Raw genomic sequence first — 23,395 nt, 5'->3', positions numbered from 1 at the left:
TACACGTTTCTGTTACAAACTATTACTTTTCAGTAATAGTAATATCATTAAACTTTTGTGGATGAAAAAAAAAATGTGTGCAAAAATCCCAGGTTTACATTAAAGGAGCCATAACCTACTGTGAAAAATAAGTGCACTTAACTGTATTGAATGTGCACTTTTAGTGTACTTCCAATCTTAAAAGTATATTTTAAAAACTGTACTTCAAGATTATATAATATTAATGAAATAAAAAAACAATTAAGTGCACTTGAATAGAGACACTTTCATGACTGTTTCCTAACACACTTAAGTAGACTTTTAAAAAGTGCCCTTTGTAACAATATCAAATTAAAAGTTTTACTTTAAAGTACATTTTAAATCATTATATTTTAATAATCTTTTGTCATGTTTAAAGAAGAACACTTATTTTAATGTGTTGACTAACATACTAAAGCACACGTAAAGTATTTGATTTCAATTTTAACAGTAGTGTGTTACTCATTATTACATTTCAAGTTAACATATTTTAAATGTACTAAGTTGTAACTTCCTCTTTAAAATACATGTTTAAATCATTATATTTTAATAATCTTTTGTCATGTTTAAAGAAGAACACTTATTTTAATGTGTTGACTAACATACTAAAGCACACGTAAAGTATTTGATTTCAATTTTAACAGTAGTGTGTTACTCATTATTACATTTCAAGTTAACTAAGTTGTACTAAGTTGTAACTTCCTCTTTAAAATACATTACATAAAAGTTTCAATAGAAATTACATAAAAGTACATTTTAGTTTATCGTGAATGCTAACCACTGCATTCAGCAGTAAACTTTAACCATATTTCAAAGACGATAAAAGTAATTTTAAAATTACAGTACATATAAAGATGAACTTATGTCCTACTTAAGTAGGTTAAAAATCACTCTTAAGTTCAACTAATTACATTTAATGTAGATTAAACTATAACACATTTTTATTTAATTGCAATTAACTTTAAGTGTCTGAAAATATTACATTAGCATATTATTTCCGTAATAAGTACTCTTTTTAAAAGTACACTTAAGTGTCCTTTTTTCACAAACGTCAGAAAAGTCTGAATATCTGGGGCATATTATTTCCGTAATAAGTACTCTTTTTAAAAGTACACTTAAGTGTACGTCAGAAAAGTCTGAATATCTGGTCTCTGATTGGTCTAAAACCTAGAACATCTTAGTAACCACTTAGTAACACACTCAAATAACTCAGTACACCTTAGCAACCGGTATAGCACAGTGACAGCAACTTCTACATACGCAAACATCCCTTCTGTTTTTTTTTTCATTACATTTTAATTTTAAATGCGATGCCTTTTAATGCTCCAGAGTGTGCGGCGGTCTCTCAACAGATTTTAATGTACGTCAGCAAAGCTCATTCCTCAAAAAACCAATACATTATCTACGTCAAACACACGCCTCTGATTATGACACCCTCCATAATGTGCTCCAGACGCACAAGCGTGAGCCCAATGAGTGTGTACGCGTGTGGGCACACATGATTAATAAGCTGAACAAAATGGCCCACAAATGAGAAATGATGGCATTGTCTGTAGTCACGGCTGAGCTGGACGGCAGGGTGGAGTTCCTGATGAGTAGAAATGAAGAGAAAGCAGGATGGGGAAATGATGAGGTTAAGAAAAGAGCATGTGCTGGTGGCGGAGCGGACAGGTGTGAATAATGATGCTCAGCACTGCTAGACTCTCGGCTTTCGCTCGTTCTTTTGTTTTCGTTCATACGCCACCCGCAGTTTTGCTCTCTGTTCAGCAGGATCACAAAGAGGTTTAGTTAGCTGCCATGTCAGGACGGTTCCCTCTCCATATCTGCTGTCAGTGGTGATATGACAGCACCAGCAGGGTGAGAATGAGGATCAGCTGCAGTCGTGTTGTGGAGAGACACTGTGTGCTGGATTTCAGCGGGGACAGAGAAGACGTGTCACTCTGCCACCAGTCACACGCATAAATCAAGCCATTGTTCAATCACTGCAGCTACACACACACTTGAGAGAGAGCGGACAAGACATATACACTTTGCAGATATCTGCGATAAGCTGAGATCAAATATAGTCAAGGCTAGAACTTCACTTCAAAGCCTCTCTGTCTTCAAAAACAACTCTTGAATTGAATTATTAATTATTTATTACTCTGCAGTAAAAAGAGTTGGGAAAGGATCCGTTTTAATAGCCATCAAACAGTCCAAAAAATAAAATAAAATAATATAATCTTAAATAAAAAAATAATATGGACAACACCTAAGCTTTCCATCACACGCACAGACTAAATCTGTCACATAAGACATTCAGCTGCACTCAGTGAACTGCTGAAACTCCCATCTAAAAATATTAACCTACAAATGTGCTTCATATGTACATTATTATTTATATAACTTAATAGTTGAATAAATCTTAAATATTTTATAATATATTTAATAATTACATTTAAGGCAGAAATGCTATTTAACATCACAGAATCAACCTAAAAACATATAAATACTAATACTTATAAGGAATTAATTGCTATTGCTATGTTTTATTTGTGTAACAATGTTTTTTGTTTTATTTACTATATATATATATATATATATAACATTATTGGATTTACAAGAAAATAATATTTCAGTTTTTTGACTGTAAATGTTATTGTTTGTGAAATTACTAGCAATTTCTGAGTGAAAATTGTTTGTAAACCAAATTTCTTCGGCTTAACACATTGACTTAAACATGAACTATTTTCTTGTAAAAATACTCTGATAATTATTGTTTTATTTACAGGTTCAACCAATGTTTTTTTAGGGGTTTTTTTACTGTGCAGGTTATAGTGTATAATGAAATTCTAAGCTAATCATTTCTGAATGTTATCAATAAAGTAAGGCAGTTTTTAATCAGACTCATTCAAGAAATATGACGTCACTCTATCTGCGTTTGCTGCCATCATCAATAATCCCAATCAGACAGTGAATGCCCATTAAACAAGCAAAAGAGAGCTGCTATTGACGTTTGAGACTTGACCTGGTCACCTTCCGTCCTGAAAGCATTTTCTTGATCCTATTTGCTCATGAAAATGATGTCCTGCAAGGTCAATCGATTCTCTGCTCAATCAGTGAAGGCACTGTTATTATCTGAGAGGACATGACATTTGATTAATATTGATACAGACTCAATCTGACACAATTCAGAAACCAGGTTCTTGGTTGGGCACTTTCAATCATTTCCACCCTTAACCAGGTGTGAGTTGTCTGTTCACACTGAAAGCTAAAAATGCTACAAACTCAGAATGTAACAGCTGTGTAGTGTACAGTTATGTGGAAGTGGGATTTTGGACCAGTGATATTTCAGTGTGGTTGTGGCAATACAGTGTAAACAAGCTACTGACCACATATCTGGTAGTTTGTGGCGTCAGTATCTGTCATCGCTTGTCACTCCGTTTCTGCCTGGTTAAGATACAGCGGCATACAAACTTGTTTTATGTCATACATCAGCATTCTAGTAAACACATATGAAGTGTCATAACCAGGCATGATGCAATAAAGTTATTACTGATAAATGCTCTTCCTGCTAATCGGAATATCAGTCCTAGCCTTGTGAAAAAAAGTACACTATAGCATACTTTTAAAAAGAGTACTTATGGAAATAATATACTTAAGTGTGAACTGAGTATAATGTTTTCAACACTTTGATTAAATGAAAAAGTATTATAGTTTACATTTATATTAAATGCAATTATCTGCTTTTTGACCCACTTAAGTATGTCTTAATTACATATTTATATGTAAATTCATAATTACTTTGAAGTGTACTACTGAATGTACTGATAAGCATTTACGGTAAAATAATAATAAAAAAGTCAAATGAACGTTGAAACTTGTATGTATACATATATTTACATGTATTTTAATTACACATTTTTAATGATAAAGTTGCAATTTAGCACATTTAAAATATATTAACTTTATATATAAATTTGAATAACACACGCCAGTTAAAATCATGTGCTTTAGTATATTAGTCAACATTAAAATGTGTACTTCTTTAAAGCACAACAAAGGATTATTAAAACATAATGCTTTAGAATGTACCTTAAAGTAAAACTCTTATTTTGATAATCTGACATTACTACAAAGTGCGCTTTTTAAAAGTGTACTTAAGTGTGTTAAGAAACAGTCATGAAAGTTCGCTTAAGTGGCCTTTATTTTATTAATATTATACTATCTGCAAATACAGTTTATATATATATATATATATATATATATATAAGATCTGAAGTACACTACAAGTGCTCATTCAATACAATTAAGTGCACTTCAAGATATATATATATATATATATATATATTATTTTTATTTTTTCTGTGGTGTTGTATTGGATAGCTCCGCCCACAGTCAAATCTTATTGTCCAAAACCCCACTTCACATAACTGTGCATGCACATACATCCAACATGTCCTGATTTGCTATTGTTTCGTCACATAAAACAGTATTTTTGGTTTAAGAGTGGGCAGACAAATCACTGAAAAGCTGTAAAACTGAAGGAGTAAAGGGTTTTATTTCCTTCATGGCATCAGATATCCTAAATCTCTGTTTATCTGGCTGGACTGTTTCTGGTTATTTTCCTCTCGAGCGCACATCTTGCTGCTGATTCTGTTTCCAGGCAACTCCCACACGCTGAGCTGTGATCCAAGAGGCCTCAGACGCGTTCCTAAAATACCTGACCCAAACTACATCACACGCATCCACCAGGAAACACGTCACAACTCTCCAGCTCCTCCGGCGCATGACATAACCCCCATAAAGACTCGCACAAAACGGCTAATCAATCTGGCAGCTGATGATAGTTATGATAAATAAAATCATGTTTTATTTTTTACTGAATATTCTCAGCCATGTTTTCTGGGCAGTCCATTAGGCTACAGTATATTTTCATATAATTCTTATATTAGCCTATATTGTATTATAGTCAGCAGGCAACTCAGGCAACAGTAATGGTAGATAGACATTTTGCTATACAGTTTTCCATTCAATATTTTGCTATTCAAACTTGAGGGGTGTTTTTGACATATCATATCATAACCGTTTAATCCTGTTAAAATCATCTATGTTCTGTGGTATAAAAAAGGCCCAATAATAAAAGATTGATGAGAAATAAAACATGGTCATATAAAGGTGTATTATACAGATATTCCATTTTATAATGTCTTATAACAAAGCCTATCATAATATATTAGTATATAACAGGCTACTTATATAGTAATAAATATGACCCTGGACAACAAAACCAGTCATAATTAACACAAGTATATGTGTAGCAATAGCCAACAATACATTGTATGTGTTAAAATGATAAGTTTTTCTCTTATGACAAAAAATCATTAGGATGTTATGTAAAGATTATGTTTCATGATGATATTTTGTACATTTCCTTCCGTAAATATATCAAAACTTAATTTTTGACTAGTAATATGCATTGCTAAGGACTTCATTTAGATCTATATAACAGGCTACTTATATAGTAATAAATATGACCCTGGACAACAAAACCAGTCATAATTAACACAAGTATATGTGTAGCAATAGCCAACAATACATTGTATGTGTTAAAATGATAAGTTTTTCTCTTATGACAAAAAATCATTAGGATGTTATGTAAAGATTATGTTTCATGATGATATTTTGTACATTTCCTTCCGTAAATATATCAAAACTTAATTTTTGACTAGTAATATGCATTGCTAAGTACTTCATTTAGATCACTTTAAAGGCGATTTTCTCAATATTTAGATTTTTTTTGCACCCTCAGATTGCAGATTTTCAAATAGTTGCATCTCAAACAAACCATGCATCAATGGAAAGCTCATTTATTCAGCTTTCAGATGATGCTTAAATCTCAATTTAAAAAAATTGACCTTTATGACTGGTTTTGTGGTCCAGGGTCACATATGATTCATAGCAGATAAATAATCATATCTGATCACAACATGTGTTCGTTGTAGGCTACTGTTTACTGTGGAATAGGCCAGTGATGTATAACTGTAATTTGACTGTGGTTGCAATTATTTGTGAAAAGATATAGGAATAATCACAGTACAGGTTATATGGCATTATGAATATCGTTATGATGCATGACATGTGCCAGTTAGTGAATAAAGTGGATAAAGCATCTCCAGCTGATGCTCGCGCTCTCCTCAGACATAACGTCATGCACGCAGTGCCACAGCGACGCGAGAGTTTAGCTGATCTAAACGCGTCTTTTCTATAGAAAATGCATTTCTTTCTACTTCTACTCTTTTAAAATGACATCAATCATCATATGACACAGCATGTGTGTAGATAAACACACTTCATGCGTGTGTCAGGTGAATCATGTAGGCTTCATGTGCGTATTTCCGGTGCTGCACTTTACGCGTTACACTTCACTGGGGAATATAATTTTTTTATGATTTTAGATTTGCCTGTTTTATGATCAGTTATTTCCTGCCCTCATTCACTATAATACAATATAATATAAACCGATATAAAATAGCCTAGGCCAGTGGTTCCCAACCCTGGTCCTTGAGGCACCCCAGACCCCAACACAGCACGTTTTGCATGTCTCCTTAATCAAACACACCTGATTCAGGTCATCATCTCATTAGTAGAGACTCCAAGACCTGAAACTGGTGTGTCAGAGAAAGGAGACATGCAAAATGTGCAGCGTTGGGGACGGGGTGCCTCAAGGACCAGTGTTGGGAACCACTGGCCTAGGCTATATACTGTAAATAATGAACAGAAAGTATTGCTCCGAATATTTAGTGAAAAATAATCCCCTTAACCTAAAAACTGACTCCGAGATGAATTAAGAACCGAATAAACAGGTGCCGAATCATTTAAACTGGTGTTTCTAAAGCGTCTCTATGTTAAAGCCCGGATCGTTGCGTAAATATAGATCGAGATTCACTCACCATAGGTTGGTTTTAAATTAGTCATCTCAGACATGTTGAAGTCCAATGGCTTGGCTGTGATCAGAAAACAAAAAATAAAAAGCAAAGGGAATGAATTTCTATTTTATTTCCATGAATTTCTTCAGGCCGATCCTCCAGCTGAATGGGTGTCCGAGCTGTGGATGTTTTCTTCTGTGTCTGCGCGCTCCAGAGGCGAGTGTGATGAAGATGAAGATGATGAAGATGAGGATGCTCAGGGCGGTTGCGGCGCAGACTCAAACCTAAAATCACATGCAAACCCTTCAGCTCCCCCTACAGTCTACAATGGAGAAAATACCGAGCACCCCCCGAACCTGAAGTTATTCTATTCTATTCTCTTACATTATAGCCTATTTTCATAAACATTATTGATGTAGAGTTCATTTTAAATTATATATGAATTATACAATATTTTATTTGTAAATACAGAAATTATTTATGTTAGATTAATAAGTACATTTAAAATGTGACATACCGATTATATTATTGTATAAAACTAAATATTAATTTAATATTTATATAAATGTGAACTCTTTCACTAATTAATGAATTTACATGTCTTTTCCAGCTGTTTGGGATTACTGTTATTTATAAGTGAATTATTATTATTATTATTAAATAGAAAAATCATATATATATATATATATATATATATATATATTATTTATATAAATATGAACTTTTTTACAAATTAATGAATTTACATGTCTTTTCCAGCTGTTTGTGATTACCTTTATTTATAAGTGAATTATTATTATTAATTTAATAACATTTTAAGAAAATTATATACCAATTGTTTTATTTTTTGTACATCAGGTTTTATTTATATAAATATGAACTTTTATAATGAATTTCCTTGACTTTTCCAGCTGTGTGTGATTACTTTTAATTAGTGCTGTCAAACGATTAATCGCGATTAATTGCATCCCAAATAAGTTTTTGTTTACATAATATATGCGTGTACTGTGTATATTTATTATGTATAAATACAAACACATGCTTGTATATATTTAAGAAAAATAAGTTATGTTTATATATTAAATATATTTATATATAATTTAAAATATAAGAATATAAATATATAAATGTATATACACATGCAAATATTTTCAAAATATATACTGTATGTGTGTGTATTTATATATACATAATAAAGATACACAGTATACATATATATTTTTTATGTAAACAAAACTTTTATTTTGGATGCGATTAATCGCGATTAATCGTTTGACAGCACTAATTTTAATTGGAAGTAAATTATTATTGTTAATAATTAAATTTAAAAATAAAGTTATACATGTGTGTGTGTGTGTCTGTTTGGATAAGGACTTTTAAAACTTGTTTTATAGAGATTGCATTTGCATAGAATTCCTTCTATTAATTCAAGGCCTCGAAAACACTATTTTAAAATATTCTGATATTTCTAGGAATGTATAACCCCGTATTTAAGTTGATATATACTGTGTATAAGCATCATTTAACACAAATAAATACCGCAAATGTTTTACGAGATCGCAAATTCTTGCGAGAAATCGCCTTTTTTTTTTTACGAAAGCGCAAATATTTTACAAGAGATGGCAAATGTGCAAGAGATCGCAAATATTTTACAAGATCACAAATGTTTGCGAGAGATCGCAAATTTGTGAGAGACAGTTTCTTGGTGGAATGCAATACTATAATATAAAATTAAAACACAATTTTTATCATTTTACTAACTATCATTTTTCCTCCCATCTCATATTTTCTTCCATTCCCATGTCTCCTGGGGCTCTGTAAAAACTAAAATAATAATGAAATATTTTTACAATCTAAAATAAGTGTTTTCTATTGAAATATATTTGAAAATGTAATTTATTCCTGTATTGTCAATTAGATAAGATCAGGAACACGTGTTTAGAAAATAAACAGGATGAATCTTGATTTCACGTTGACTAACATTCTATAATGAGGTTCTACTTTTACTATTACATTTTCAGTTACTAAATAGTTGCATTTGTACTGGACGTACATCTTAAATAAACCAAAATGAAGGGTCTTTGTGTACAGTAAGTGTACAGTAAAATATAGACATTACAATTTGGGAAGGCAGCAAAACAATAATGTTCATTGCTCGAAGTTTAGATGTTCTACCCGTTTGCAAAAGGGGTAACACTTTACAATAAGGTTCATTAGTTAACTACATTAGTTAACATGAACTAATAATGAACTGCACTTATACAGCGTTTATTAATCTTTGTTAATGTTAATTTCAACATTTACTAACACATTATTAAAATCTTGTTAACATTAGTTAATGCACTGTGAACTAACATGAACTAACAATGAACATCTGTATTTTTATTAACTAACATTAGTGAAGATTAGTAAATACAGTAACAAATGTATTGCTCATGGTTAGTTCATGTTAGTTTATACATTAACTAATGTTTAACTAATGAGCCTTATTGTGAAGTGTTACCGCAAAAGGTTATAGTGGTATAGGGCTGAATTTTGGTCACAATCCAGACATGAGTTTCTCGATGAGATACAAGCTAAAGCTGAGTTACTGGTGTTGGCAAAAACCCGTTGTTTGAAATCGGTCAGTCGGTGCATCAAGGCTCTACATTCGGTTCAAGACACGCCCTGTTTTGATTTGGTTAAAGTATGAGGTGAGCATGACGTCCAGAAAGTAGAAGATTCCAGACACATTTTGGCATAAAGAAAAATCCACTGGGTTCATGCTTGATTATCATGAGGTAATCTGGCTTTGGTGACTTACACCACATGGCAAATGATTTGGTTACAAACACCGAACTGCGTCACGATACTAATACCACCATTGTAAAGCTGAACAATTTTTTTCTTCTTTTTTTGGCATGAAAATAAAGGAGCTGGAAGGCTATTGCAAGTCTAACTAATAAGCTGAGTTGAGGTCCACATGTAGAGGAGCACAGCACAAGCACAGAGATGATGAGTGTTTTGTTTTGACGGTTTGTCCTGTTATCTGTCTGGTTCAGTTTGTCTCTCAGAGGCAGGTTTGCATCTACATCAGCTGGTCGTATCCAACGCTTCCTGAAGTGACCAGCGCCAATATAGCGATTTGCTCGGAGGCATTTAGCGCTACCAAACCCGTGGATCTCAAGATATTCTGAGTTTATGCAAAAAACTTGATTGGAGGTCGAAAAGTCTCTTCCTCCCTTGTGTCGTCTTGGACCGTGTTGCGTGTATGTGTGATACCAGAGTGTAATAGAGCACAACCGTATAGCTCCAAAAGTAAAAATACCGTTCATTTTCTCCACAGAGATTCGAGTCAATCTCACGACCCAATATTTGAACAAATATTTTGCAATAAACTTATTGTATAGTATACAAACTCATTTAAATTCAAAATGCTGTGTAATGTTCATCTTGTAGCTCAGAACTCTCATGGAGTGAATGAATGGAAAAATACTTCTGGAACCAAGGCCACTGCAAAAGCGGGAGTTATTCTTATCTTTTGTTTTATGTTCATTGTTCAGACACTGACCCATAAATTCAATTCTTGCAAGGACAGATTTTAAGCTTTTTCTACGAGTATTGCAAAACTATTAGACTCTAAAATTCTTAGTATAACTGCATGATGTGCAAAGCTAGAAAGGCATATGAACAATAAATCTATTTCCCTGAACTTAATCTGCAATCAACCCTGTGTAAACTTGCATTCATTAGTAGACCTATCGCGCTATGGTATATACATCTAATTTGAACGGATGAGTCTCACAAATCCCATCAAGAACATGTCAAGGTCATATTGCACTATAAAAACAAGAGAAAGAAATAGAAAACGATATTCTGTATAAAGAAAATGCAACAAAAAAAAAAAAAGGATTTTTTTTTACAGAATTATTTCCATGATAATCAATCATATTTCCCCCAATTCTCATTGAAATAATATTTTAAAAAATTATCATAATATAATATATCTAACATTATTATTCTTTTATTCTTATATAAATATATATATATATATATATATAGCATAATTGTTCTTTTAAATATTTAATGAGAACACAACCTGACTTTTTAAAAAATACTACAAATATTAATTATTATATTTGTATAACTGTAATCGTAATTATATTTGTTGGACCGCCCTTAATTTAATCAAACAAATCATTGTTTTAAATCAAAAATATACAGTAATCTGTACATCACCATTGCAAACAAACAACCTCAAACCATCTGGAAACATTTCAGTTATTTTGGCAGGAATGATTCAGAATTTGGCAGGAAAATGTGCTTAATTAATAAAAAAACAAATGTCATAATTAGGGCTGCAAAGGGGCAGAAAATGTCTGGCAAATTTCCAGAAACTTTCTAGAATTTTTGGGAAGTTTCCAGAAATGTTCCGCCCCTTTGCAGCCCTAGTCATAATGCAAATTTTTTTTTAAAATTCCTAAAAATAGTCTTCATTGTCTTTAAGCAAATATAATTTTTTATATTAGAGCGAAATATGACCTAGACATGTTTTTGTGAGATTAACCCGAAAAGAAATGCAACATTTCACTATAGAACAAGAAAATGCACTGAAATATCTTTCCAAAACATGAATTTTTGAATAGTGAAATTCTGTGGTGTTTTCATTGGTATTCTAATGACTGCTAAAAGTGTGAAGCACACTGTAGCAGGTAATGCTCTTCGCACGTTTACTGTAGTGCGTCCAGTATCTGTGTGGTGGTGAGTGTTTGCTGTGTATCGTTCGCTCTCAGTTAGCCGGTCCAGGGTCTGCCAGTGGCATAGTATGCAGCACCTCGTCCAGCAGCTGCAGCGCCCGGTGCAAATGCACCTCCACCCAGCAGGGGGTGTGCTTGATGCTCTGCCGCGGATAGTCAGGACCCCAGCCCTTCACGAAGCTCAGGCGCAGGATGCACAGCCTCCGGAGATCATCCACACCAATCCCTGCTGCTGCCGAGAGGCCTGGAAACAAACATTCCCAAAGTCAGGCTACAGAAATGACAAAAAAATCTATTACGTTTATATGATAAAACTTGACCAAAACAGATTTCTATCCAGTGTTGACTTATTTTCTGTTGTAAAGTTTCAGATGTAATTGTCAGTTAACTGGTGCTATTTGTATTGCCTTTTTTTCCTACCACATATGTGACCCTGGAGCACAAAACCAGTCTTAAGTCGCTGGGGTATATTTGTAGCAATAGCCAACAATACATTGTATGGGTCAAAATTATAGATTTTTCTTTTATGCCAAAAATCATTAGGATATTAAGTAAAGATCATGTTCCATGAAGATATTTTGTAAATTTCCTACTGTAAATATATCAAAACTTGAAACGGTGATACTGGTGTTAAGCCACAACACCGGTTACGTCACTTGCCCACCGCGGCACCGACCCCCACCATCGTTTAGATTTTTTTTATAGTATTAAAAATCATATAGTTCAGTAAAAGAACAGACACTACAATTAAAAACTGAACGCGGCTGCTCAATGCAGTCGCATCACAGATCAGATTTCATTTCTCCAGTGAGGAGAGTGAGTCGAGCTAACGGACAAGAAGAGTGAGGTGAGACAGACAAGACGATCGTAAACTTTCTACGTTTCTTATTTGTTTGGTTATATATTATACATGTTTACTTGTTTCCAGTTTTATATAGGCTACCTATTTAAACCTTATGTAAGTTGTTGTATTTTGTTGTTGCTTTCAAACAATTGACGCCGAATTGCCGCTAATTCGAAAGTGAAAGTAAAATGCACACGGTGCTTTTAAGCGATTTAAAAGCGAGGAAAAGAGGGAAAATTCAAACGAACTAAAAATGAACAATTGCTTTATGCCGAATTGCCGCTATTTGAAAGTTAAAGTAAAATGCGCACGCAGCTTTTACAAGCTATTTAAAAGTGAAGGAAAGCGAGGAAAAGAGGGAACGCCCCCGTGGTGATACCTGGTGTTGTCACACGTCGATTAACCGGTGGGAAAATTTCCTCACTGTCACAACCCTAATGTGGTGCCTTTCCAAGATAATGCGTTTGGATTCATCATGAGTTTGTTCTATTTGCTCTTTTTTCTAGGAATATCTGGCAACACTAATGAGTCAAACCATACAACCACACACAAAAAGACAAAATGCGTTTAAATTTGTCTAGTTTTAAAAACTAGTTGTTCAGTTCGGTACACACTGCCTAGAATTTCTGTAAATGTGGTTGTCACCTGTACCTGCACCGTCAGGAACGTCTTCCGTGTACGACTGTTGGCGCAAGCTAGAGAAAAGTGATTATTACGTCTTAAATATGGATATTTTTCTTACAAAAATGCATCAATTCGTTACAGGAGGCCTTTGTTCACTCCCCGGAGCCGCGAGAGGCACGTTTTATTATGGAGGATTGCGCTTTATTGGACTTGTTTTGGACTGTTGAAAAGAAACACCCACCCATTGCCATTATAAAGCTTGGAAGTGCCAGGATAATTTTTAATTTAACTCAGATTGCATTCGCCTGAAAGAAGGAAGTCATATACACCTAGGATGCCTTGAGAGTAAATCATGTGGTAATTTTCATTTTTGGGTGAACTAGCCCTTTAAAGTCCAAAAACCCTCATTTTGAGTTCACAGTGAATGAGGCAGACACTCACTGACTGCAGGAGCGATTCCACCGACGCTTCCTGGTCCTGGAATATTCCCTGCCACCGCCGCGGCCTGTGCAGCCGCCGCCGCCGTAGCCGTGGCCGCCTGCTGCTGCATCTGCCTGTGGCACTGCCTGAGGTCAAAGACCTGCAGAAACCACACAACACACTCACACTTCTGCTATCAGCACAGCAATGACATACAGAGACCTCGCTGCTGTGTCCTGAAACAATGGGCTGACGAGAAGTCATTTGGACAGGCTTAAAAAAAAAAGTCAAGCTCTGGATCAAGCAAATCTAATGTGACAGGAAGCAAAAATACATACAGAGCTCTCAAGTGCACAAAGGTATTCACTGGCCATCGAGGCTGGAATTACAGGGGCCATATTAGGAGAAGTTTTCCTTGATTTTTTAAGATGTAATAATAATAACAGCATGATTGCACTACCATGTACTATGAAAACGCACCCAAAAATAATTTTTAAAAAATTAAATAAGGAATTTATCTGATTTTTATTTACATTTTTTAATATTTTATTTTGTTTGCATTTAAAAATGTATGTTTACTTTATTGTTACATGAAACTACATTTTACTTCACAAAAACATGTAAAAATGTAAATAACTTTTCAAATGGACAAATAGACATTGACAAGTTGCTTATTTACATTTTTTAAATACTGTTTTTTTATACATAAAAGGTCAAATTTGCTTTTATGCTTAAAAATAAAAAACTTTTCTAATTGACAAATAAATGGATTTAAATGCTTGTAGATGCTTTATTTTGTTACATGAACAATGTTTTTAACCACAAAAACATTAATTTTATTAAATAAATTACATAAGCAGCTGGTCTAAATTCATCCATTAATTTATGTAATTTATATAAACATTTCCATCCATTTATTTATATATTCATATAAAAATTCATCATCATTTAAATCATGAAAACTGATTTATTTACATTTTGAAGTGTTACATTTTAACTACAAAAAAAGCTATATTTCAAAGACCAAATACAAATTAGACAATAAATTACTATAAACTATAAATTAAATATATCTTATATTTATTAATTTGAAAAGCAATTTCTATTTTAATCGTTGTATTTTGTAATTTGTTTAATCTATGTAGTCTTTTTTGTGATTTATTTAGTAGTTAACAAGTAAAATGTAAATAAAATACAATAAAAAAAATTCAAAGCTAAAAACTTCAACCACAATCTAGTTTTCAACAAAAGTCAATGCTGTTTGACTGGCACTATTAACATTGCACTATTTCGTCCTATAAATCATTTTTAAAATACGCTTAAAGGATTAGTTCACCCAAAACTGAAAATTAACCCATAAATTACTCATCCTCAAGGCATCCTAGGTGTATATGACTTTCTTCTTTCAGATGAATCCAGTCGGAGTTATATTAAAAATTGTCTTTGATCTTTCAAGCTGTTTAAATGGCACTCAGCGGGTGTTGCATGCATCAGTCCAAAAGAAGTTAAATAAAGCATTTTTAAAATAAAGATTAAAGTGATTATTACGTTTTGAATATGGATATTTTTCTTACAAATACGCATCGATTCACTACAGGAGGCCTTTGTTCACCCCCCGGAGCCGTGTGAGACACTTTTTATTATGAATGGATGTGCTTTATTTAACTTCTTTTGGACTGATGCATGCAACACCCGCTGACTGCCATTAAACAGCTTGAAAGATCAAAGACAATTTTTAATATAACTCAATACAACTGGATTCATCTGAAAGAAGAAAGTCATATACACCTAGGATGCCTTGAGGGTGAGTAAATAACGGGCTAATTTTCATTTTTGGGTGAACTATACCTTTAAGTGTTTCATCTTTGACATCCACAGTTTTCATGGGTTAATCTTTTACCTTTATGTAGGCCCCTGGGTAGATCTTGTGCACTGCATCTCCTGGCGCTCGACCCGCTTCTCTGTCCAGGTAGTAACTCTGCACAAAGACAGCATGATCGCTCATGCAGCGCATCCATACGTCGCCCTCGCCGCGGCACTCCAGCTGCACTCCTTTACCTATGTGCAACCTGCAGACAGAGAGAGAAGACACTGAAACAGAACTGCCTTTACAACATTTCTGCTTCCATCAGGTAGTTACGTAAAACCAGATGTGCCTCTGTTGATACGCTTACATTTCATTTCATCAGTTTGTTAAAGCCAGTTATTTCCCGGCTGTTATCTCGCATAATCTGTTTGTTTATTATTGTTCATCACAGTGTCAATCTGGCACAGTAAGGCGTTTTTGAAACGTGTGTTAAGGCAAACATGAAACCTGTGAAACTCATCTATACACAAATAAACACATCACACACATACAGCCATTTTGTCTGGACAATATAGCTTGATATTTTTCAGCCTTTTGATGATTTTCATCATCGCAGATAGATAGATATGTGTGTGTGTGTACACACACACGCATACAAACACTTTATATCTTTTTAATCTTAAAAAAAAAAAAAATATGCAGTCAAGCTAAAATATTTTGTTGATTCTCCTCCTTGCTCCAAAATTGTCTTTCATCAATAGCTTGAAACTGTCTGCATCTCTACCTTTCTTTCTTTCTTTGATGCTATTAAAAATGTAATTCCAATCAAGTTGTGATAAAAGAATAAATATGGAACAAGTCTACTGGCATTGGTCTTTAAAGCTTAATAAAAGGACATTGTCATATTCGCAATGTTGGTTTTACATTTGCAAGACAATACGGATTAAATCATGAATATTCAGTATATGACTCAGAGGTATTTACTGGCTGGATCAGTTGCACATACCTGGCGCGCTCACTGGCGTCTGTGCGGTGCACATTACTGAGCTGACCCAGGCAGAAGCGGTCTCCTCCTGAGGGGTCCACATACCCATCAATCGTCACCACCGGACAGCTGGACAGCACTTTAAACATCTCCCCCACCTGCACATCCATCTCGAAGTATGAGATGGAGCACCAGAACTCAGGACCTGTGGATGCACTCTTGATCAATTTAATGTGTCCTTGCTGAAAAGAAGAATTCGTTTATTTTCTTCTTTTTATTTTTTTAATCTCAGACCATTTGAACGTTTTGTATTGTGTGTTTTAGTGGAGATTATATAAAGTATAAACCTGGATGGTTGGAGACTGGAGGGGGGAAAGACGCTGAACTGTGATGCTGAGACCCTGATAGAGAAAGAAATAATAATGGATTGATTCAGTTCTATTAAGAATAATGGTATATTTGCATACATGTTTGTAGCAATGTTTAAGGCATACGTACAGAAGTGTGGGTGATGGAGAGGAGGCTGGTGGCCGCGTCCGTTTTGCTGGGGTCCTACTGGAGTGTAGGAGGCTGTGCTGCTGCCTGTCCAGTTTGCTGCAGCAATTGAAAGATTAGAAATGTTTTGTGTATGAAGCAATGAAAAGATCATAACACCTAAACGGGCATGACACGACAAGTTTCCAGCGACAAGTATTTTATCTGTCTACACTGAAAGAGAAAGTACATGCCAAAGCCACGGCCAATATATGGAGTTTGGATCAGTGAGATTTCACTGTGGGCGGGGCTACAGAAGCCAAGATGTTATTATTAACTAATACTAAAATTATTCAAAGGTTTCATTAATTGAAATAAAGCTGAAATTAAATCATAAATGTTAGATGAAAAACACAAACTGTTTGGGGGGGGGTTGGGGTGGGACAGGGTTCTGTGGGGGTCCTTGTGTGGGGGTGGAGGGGGGAGGTGTAGGGGTCATGACTTGACCCTGAGGAGATGCAATCTGAAGTAAGCCTTCACCGTGACCTCCCTGCATCGGCATCATAGAGCCTGAAGCTGAAAGACATGAGAGTTTGGAAGATGACACTGATTACAACAGCTGAGAGTCCTGTGTGGCCAGTGGTCAGCGCTTACCGGTGGGGGAGAGGGGCATGTTGGAGTAAAGGGTGACCGGCGGGGGGGCGCGGCTGGGTTCTGAAGGCAGCTGTAGAGGAGGCAGTGGCTGGCCGTAGTGGTCCGGAGGAGGGAGTTTCATCGCCCCCTGGTGGTCCTGCTGAGGAGGCAGGCCTGGGGGAACGTCCATCTGAATGCAGTCGTGGCTGTACTCTTCCTTTATTAGTCTGCCAGTGGGACCTACATATGAGCCAGAGGACAAATCGAGTCAGTTCATAACAACCAAAAATAAATAAATCACAGATTCATTTGGGACTTAACCGAATCAGTGAATCTGTTTTGAGCCTGTGTGGAATGGCAAGTCATTTTTTGTTGAAAAACTTAAAATAACACTGTTTATCATCATGTTCAATATTTCATAATTTCGTAACTTTATCGGTTCATTAATAAACATTTCAATAAATAAATTTATATTTTTAAAAATATATTTTAGAAATTGTATAATTTATCATTTGATTTAATGTAATAAAAATGTTTTTAAAAAAAGTTAAAAGTCTGATGTAATTAAATTTTTAATAATCATGTTTCTTGAACAGCAAGTCAGCATATTAGAATGATTTCTGAAGGAATTTATTAACTTGGCATCACAGAAATAAATTACACTTTAAAATATTCAAATAGAAAAACGGTCATTTGAAATTGTAATAATATTCTACAATATTACTGTTATTACTGAGAAAAATATATTAAAAGTAACAATAATAAAAAAGTCAAAAACACATCAGAAAATTACAACATTTTAAATAAAACTGAAAATTTAAAAATAAAGGTTATAAAGAATATAAATAACTTTAATAATACATTAAAAATACTAAAATAATAATATTAATTGACAGAAACAGGTTTTATTTATTGAATAATATAATAGTATGAAACTAATACTTAAATAACTTAGTACTACAGGGTATCTGCAGGACTTTTAAAACAAGATTTCAGACTTTTTAAAACCTTTTTAAGGCCTGCACAAATAAAATTAATACCATATGAGCACTTTAGGGCAATGTCTATGGTAACACATTAAACTGTAAATATGAGCTTTATTTACAGTTTAGATACAGGTTTTCACAAAAACAAAATGTTTCGTAAAATGATAAACTTCACATTTCAGCCTTTAAACAATTTTGGTTTTAAAGAGATTGTTTAAAGAGAGATTGTTTAATTTAAACAATTATTATATTAAATAACAAATATATCTTAATTATTTAGATTTTTATAATGCTTTAGCATTAGCTTCTTGTCGATCCACTTGTTCACATTTATAACTGTGCGTTTGCTGCAGTGCATATGGGTCGATGTTCGCATTGGTCTGAACAAAAACAGCAGAGGGGCTTACAGAAAATGCAAATTCAGGTTACACAGTGTGATTATATATTTCAGTACTGAGTAATATTAATTAACTACATGCACTTACTATATGGTTAGAGTTAGGATTAGGGTTTGGCTTAGGGTTACTTGCTTGTACATTAATATTTATTCATTTAGCAGACGCTTTTATCCAAAGCGACTTACAATTGGGGAATACATCAAGCGATTCATCTTAAAGAGGCGAATAGACACAGGAAGTGCTCGTCATACCAAGTTTCATGCATTGTTCAAATAAGTACACGCTAGACAGGGAAAGATTAAAGAAATAGAAAAAAAACTTTTTTTTGTTTTAAGGATAAAGTCAAATAGTGTAATTATGCATAATTTATTGTTATTATAACCTTAATCAGAAAATTATGTACATGTAAACATGGCATTTGTAACACTGGTCAAAAACTCAAATTAACACAAACTTATTGTTATCACTAAATAAATGCATCACTAGTCGCGTTGTGATTGGTTAGGACGTGGTGTGATACTCACTGTGAAAGGAGCCTTGCGTCTGGGAGTGTTTGGAGCTGTTGTAGCCGTTCTGGTTGGGTGGAGGCTGCGGTGGGACGGGGGTCTGTGGGGGTCCATGTGTAGGGGTGGAGGGGGGAGGGGTAGGGGTCATGACTTGACCCTGAGGAGATGCAATCTGAAGTAAGCCTTCACCGTGACCTCCCTGCATCGGCATCATAGAGCCTGAAGCTGAAAGACATGAGAGTTTGGAAGATGACACTGATTACAACAGCTGAGAGTCCTGTGTGGCCAGTGGTCAGCGCTTACCGGTGGGGGAGAGGGGCATGTTGGAGTAAAGGGTGACCGGCGGGGGGGCGCGGCTGGGTTCTGAAGGCAGCTGTAGAGGAGGCAGTGGCTGGCCGTAGTGGTCCGGAGGAGGGAGTTTCATCGCCCCCTGGTGGTCCTGCTGAGGAGGCAGGCCTGGGGGAACGTCCATCTGAATGCAGTCGTGGCTGTACTCTTCCTTTATTAGTCTGCCAGTGGGACCTACATATGAGCCAGAGGACAAATCGAGTCAGTTCATAACAACCAAAAATAAATAAATCACAGATTCATTTGGGACTTAACCGAATCAGTGAATCTGTTTTGAGCCTGTGTGGAATGGCAAGTCATTTTTTGTTGAAAAACTTAAAATAACACTGTTTATCATCATGTTCAATATTTCATAATTTCGTAACTTTATCGGTTCATTAATAAACATTTCAATAAATAAATTTATATTTTTAAAAATATATTTTAGAAATTGTATAATTTATCATTTGATTTAATGTAATAAAAATGTTTTTAAAAAAAGTTAAAAGTCTGATGTAATTAAATTTTTAATAATCATGTTTCTTGAACAGCAAGTCAGCATATTAGAATGATTTCTGAAGGAATTTATTAACTTGGCATCACAGAAATAAATTACACTTTAAAATATTCAAATAGAAAAACGGTCATTTGAAATTGTAATAATATTCTACAATATTACTGTTATTACTGTTTCTGATCAAATAAATGCAGCCTTGGTGAACATAAGAGACTTCTTAATTATTTATAATTAAAAATCTTCATTATTCTAAACATTTGAACCATAGTGTGTGTGTGTGTGTGTGTGTGTGTGAATATATTAAAAGTAACAATAATAAAAAAGTCAAAAACGCATCAGAAAATTACAAAATTTTAAATAAAACTGAAAATTTAAAAATAAAGGTTATAAAGAATATAAATAACTTTAATAATACATTAAAAATACTAAAATAATAATATTAATTGACAGAAACAGGTTTTATTTATTGAATAATATAATAGTATGAAACTAATACTTAAATAACTTAGTACTACAGGGTATCTGCAGGACTTTTAAAACAAGATTTCAGACTTTTTAAAACCTTTTTAAGGCCTGCACAAATAAAATTAATACCATATGAGCACTTTAGGGCAATGTCTATGGTAACACATTGAACTGTAAATATGAGCTTTATTTACAGTTTAGATACAGGTTTTCACAAAAACAAAATGTTTCGTAAAATGATAAACTTCACATTTCAGCCTTTAAACAATTTTGGTTTTAATTCTGTGTCCTAAACTCCTGAAACATTGGTGTCTCATATTTTAGAGCAGTCAGTGCATTTTGGGAAAGAAATCAATTAAATCTGTATGTGTGAGTAAAAATTCAGATGTAACATTTTGATTCATAACGTTAACATTTTCAGAAGTTACTGTACTTTAATTACTTTTTTTCTCAGTAACTGTAACTGATTAGTATTACATTTATTTTGTAATTAAATTACGAAATTCTTTACATGTAACTAGTTACTCCCCAACACTGATTATTGCATGACTTACCCGTGTTTTGAAGACTGAGACCAACTTGAGATGAGAGAAAGAAAAAAAAGATAAAAACTTATTACAATGTGTTTTCCTGCACTGACAGAAAAGCATGAGACTGTATTTTTGCAGACTCAGGAAGTGCTGCACACAGCTCAGTAACGTCTTGGTTCATGGTGATGAATGAAAGGACAGCAGACTCACCGATGCCTGGTGACACCACTCTCTCATAATGGTAAGGGTTGACACAGACATTATCGTATTTGAGGTCAAATGCGTACTGGCAGAATTTCACATGCTTCAGCTCGTTCTTGTGAAGGTCAGGCCAGCGCCACAAGCGCGCGTAGATTACATGAGGAAAACCTTTACGCCCGGCAACCTACAGAAAGAAAACATGAGGAATGAGGATTACAACATAGTACAATTATACTGAAGAAGGAAAAATTATCTGTTAAGTACTGCACGATAATAATGTAGATATTAACCAGTCGTGGGAAATTTTTCAAACCAATTATAACTTTGAATGCTCCAAGCGTTAATATAAAACCTGTATTAGTGGTTTAAATATTTCACACAATTCATTTCAGATCATTTTCTAAATTACTGTCGAAATGATGCAGCCATACACCATGATACCTGAAACATGATTTCAGGTCATGATTTGGTTTAATTTGATTGTTTTCATAATCATTAAAGCATGCCTTATCAAACACAAGCAATTTTAATCTATTACTAAATTGTATGATCACTTTAATATTATTTACTAACTAATTACAGTACAGTAAATTATAATAAATTATAGCATTTATATTTTCAGTTTTCATTTTAAATTTGGCTTAAGTTTTAGTAATTTTATGTGCTTTTTAACAATAACTCTACCTAGCATATTTAATTTATTATTATTCATTTTTTTTTATGTATTACACATTATATTAATAAATGTATATATTTATATTAATTAATTTAAGTTTTTTTATTTTTCCATCTAGTATTTATATTTTATTTCAGGCTTATTTCAATAACTTTCAAAGCTACATTTCAAAGTTAGTTTTAGCTTTAGTTAATAATAATATTGCATTTAATGTATTATAATGATGTATTTTTATTTTTTTATTAGTGCTGTCAATCGATTAATCGCATCCAAAATAAAAGTTTTTGTTTACATATTATATGCGTGTATATTTATTATGTATATATAAATACACACACATACAGTATATATTTCGAAAAACATTTACATGTGTATATATTTATATTCATATCATTTATATTATATATAAATATATTTAAAATATAAACAACTTATTTTTCTTAAATGTATACAAGCATGTGTTTGTATTTATAAATACATAATATATGTATGTGTACAGTGTATATTTATTATGTAAACAAAAACTTTTATTTTGGATGCGATTAATCGTTTGACAGCACTATTTTTTATACATATTAGCATATTTAAACTGTGTGAAATACATGTGATTTTAAAATCACAATTTTTAAAACCTAATTTTTTTGTTTTATATAATGTAATTCATTATAGTTGACTATCAATTCCTCACACTCTTCAGCAAAGGCATTGTTTTAAATTTTACTTTTGGCCTGCATGTCTATTATTGAAAGATGAGAACCGAGATCAGGAGCTGAACAAACTCATGTTGCCCATACGAGTGAAGCGGCTCAGTGCATTGGATCACATGACCAAACGCAACGCCACTCTAACAAGCACAAGTCAAACTTCTGCTAAAGACACACCAAAATGACCAAAATGTTTTAAAGGGGTCATATGATGCGATTTCAAGTTTTCCTTTTCTCTTTGGAGTGTTACAAGCTGATTGTGAATAGATAAGATCCCTAAAGTTGCAAAGACTAAAGTCTCAAACCCAAAGAGATATTCTACATAAAAGTTAAGACTCGTCCACGCCCTCCTAAAACGCCTCTTTTAAACACCCCCACATATCTACATCACTGTGTGGGAAGATTTGCATAACGCACCCAAATGTTCACGCAAAGAAAGAAGGCGTAACTTTATTGTTGCTGCCGCTGCCATGTTGTGAAGACGCTGTGTGTTTCGTTGTGAAAGCGAAACTACTTTGTTTGGTCTTCCAAAAGAGGACACGACTAGAAATCAGTGGTTAAGTTGTATTTACAACACTGTTCCAGAACACTTCAACCCAAATATTCAGATGTGTGCAGCACATTTTATGGAGGACT

General features: G+C 33.8%; 3 protein-coding genes across 3 annotated transcripts in view; all 3 read right to left on the bottom strand.

Annotated features, from left to right (window-relative positions):
• LOC107563929 (synaptotagmin-11-like) overlaps positions 1–7,175 on the bottom strand; it is a 30,489-nt gene extending 23,314 nt beyond the window's left edge. Inside the window, exon 1 of the mRNA XM_016248915.1 lies at positions 6,951–7,175. Within this exon, the coding sequence (XP_016104401.1) occupies positions 6,951–6,984 (34 nt within the window). The 5' untranslated portion in view covers positions 6,985–7,175. The remainder of the gene's footprint in view (positions 1–6,950) is intronic.
• Positions 7,176–11,078: 3,903 nt separating this feature from the next.
• LOC107563920 (mothers against decapentaplegic homolog 4-like) lies at positions 11,079–21,559 on the bottom strand. Its single transcript, XM_016248905.1, has 10 exons — positions 21,389–21,559; positions 21,203–21,226; positions 19,643–19,861; positions 19,358–19,564; positions 16,841–16,936; positions 16,690–16,743; positions 16,364–16,547; positions 15,451–15,619; positions 13,572–13,710; positions 11,079–11,906 (listed from the first exon to the last, which is right to left on the bottom strand). The coding sequence occupies exons 3-10, from the start codon at positions 19,809–19,811 to the stop codon at positions 11,695–11,697; spliced, it is 1,230 nt and encodes a 409-aa protein (XP_016104391.1). The 5' UTR covers positions 19,812–19,861; positions 21,203–21,226; positions 21,389–21,559; the 3' UTR covers positions 11,079–11,694.
• LOC107563928 (mothers against decapentaplegic homolog 4-like) overlaps positions 21,533–23,395 on the bottom strand; it is a 5,233-nt gene continuing 3,370 nt past the window's right edge. The window contains exon 6 of the mRNA XM_016248914.1: positions 21,533–21,563. Within this exon, the coding sequence (XP_016104400.1) occupies positions 21,533–21,563 (31 nt within the window). The remainder of the gene's footprint in view (positions 21,564–23,395) is intronic.

Source organism: Sinocyclocheilus grahami, unplaced genomic scaffold (genome assembly GCF_001515645.1).
Source record: "Sinocyclocheilus grahami isolate Dianchi unplaced genomic scaffold, SAMN03320097.WGS_v1.1 scaffold898.1, whole genome shotgun sequence".
In the NCBI taxonomy this organism is placed as follows: Eukaryota; Metazoa; Chordata; class Actinopteri; order Cypriniformes; family Cyprinidae; genus Sinocyclocheilus; species Sinocyclocheilus grahami.
The sequence above is the reverse complement of the archived record's forward strand: the minus strand, read 5'-3'. Positions and strand labels throughout refer to the sequence as shown.

Excerpts from the sequence above, each read along its gene's own strand:
- LOC107563920 (XM_016248905.1), bottom strand. The coding sequence starts at position 19,811 with ATGGACGTTCCCCCAGGCCTGCCTCCTCAGCAGGACCACCAGGGGGCG. Across the intron at positions 16,744-16,840 it reads TCTCCATCACCCACACTTCT|GGTCTCAGCATCACAGTTCA; the intron begins GTACGTATGCCT and ends TTTCTCTATCAG. Across the intron at positions 16,548-16,689 it reads TCCAGTCTCCAACCATCCAG|GTCCTGAGTTCTGGTGCTCC; the intron begins GTTTATACTTTA and ends GTGCATCCACAG.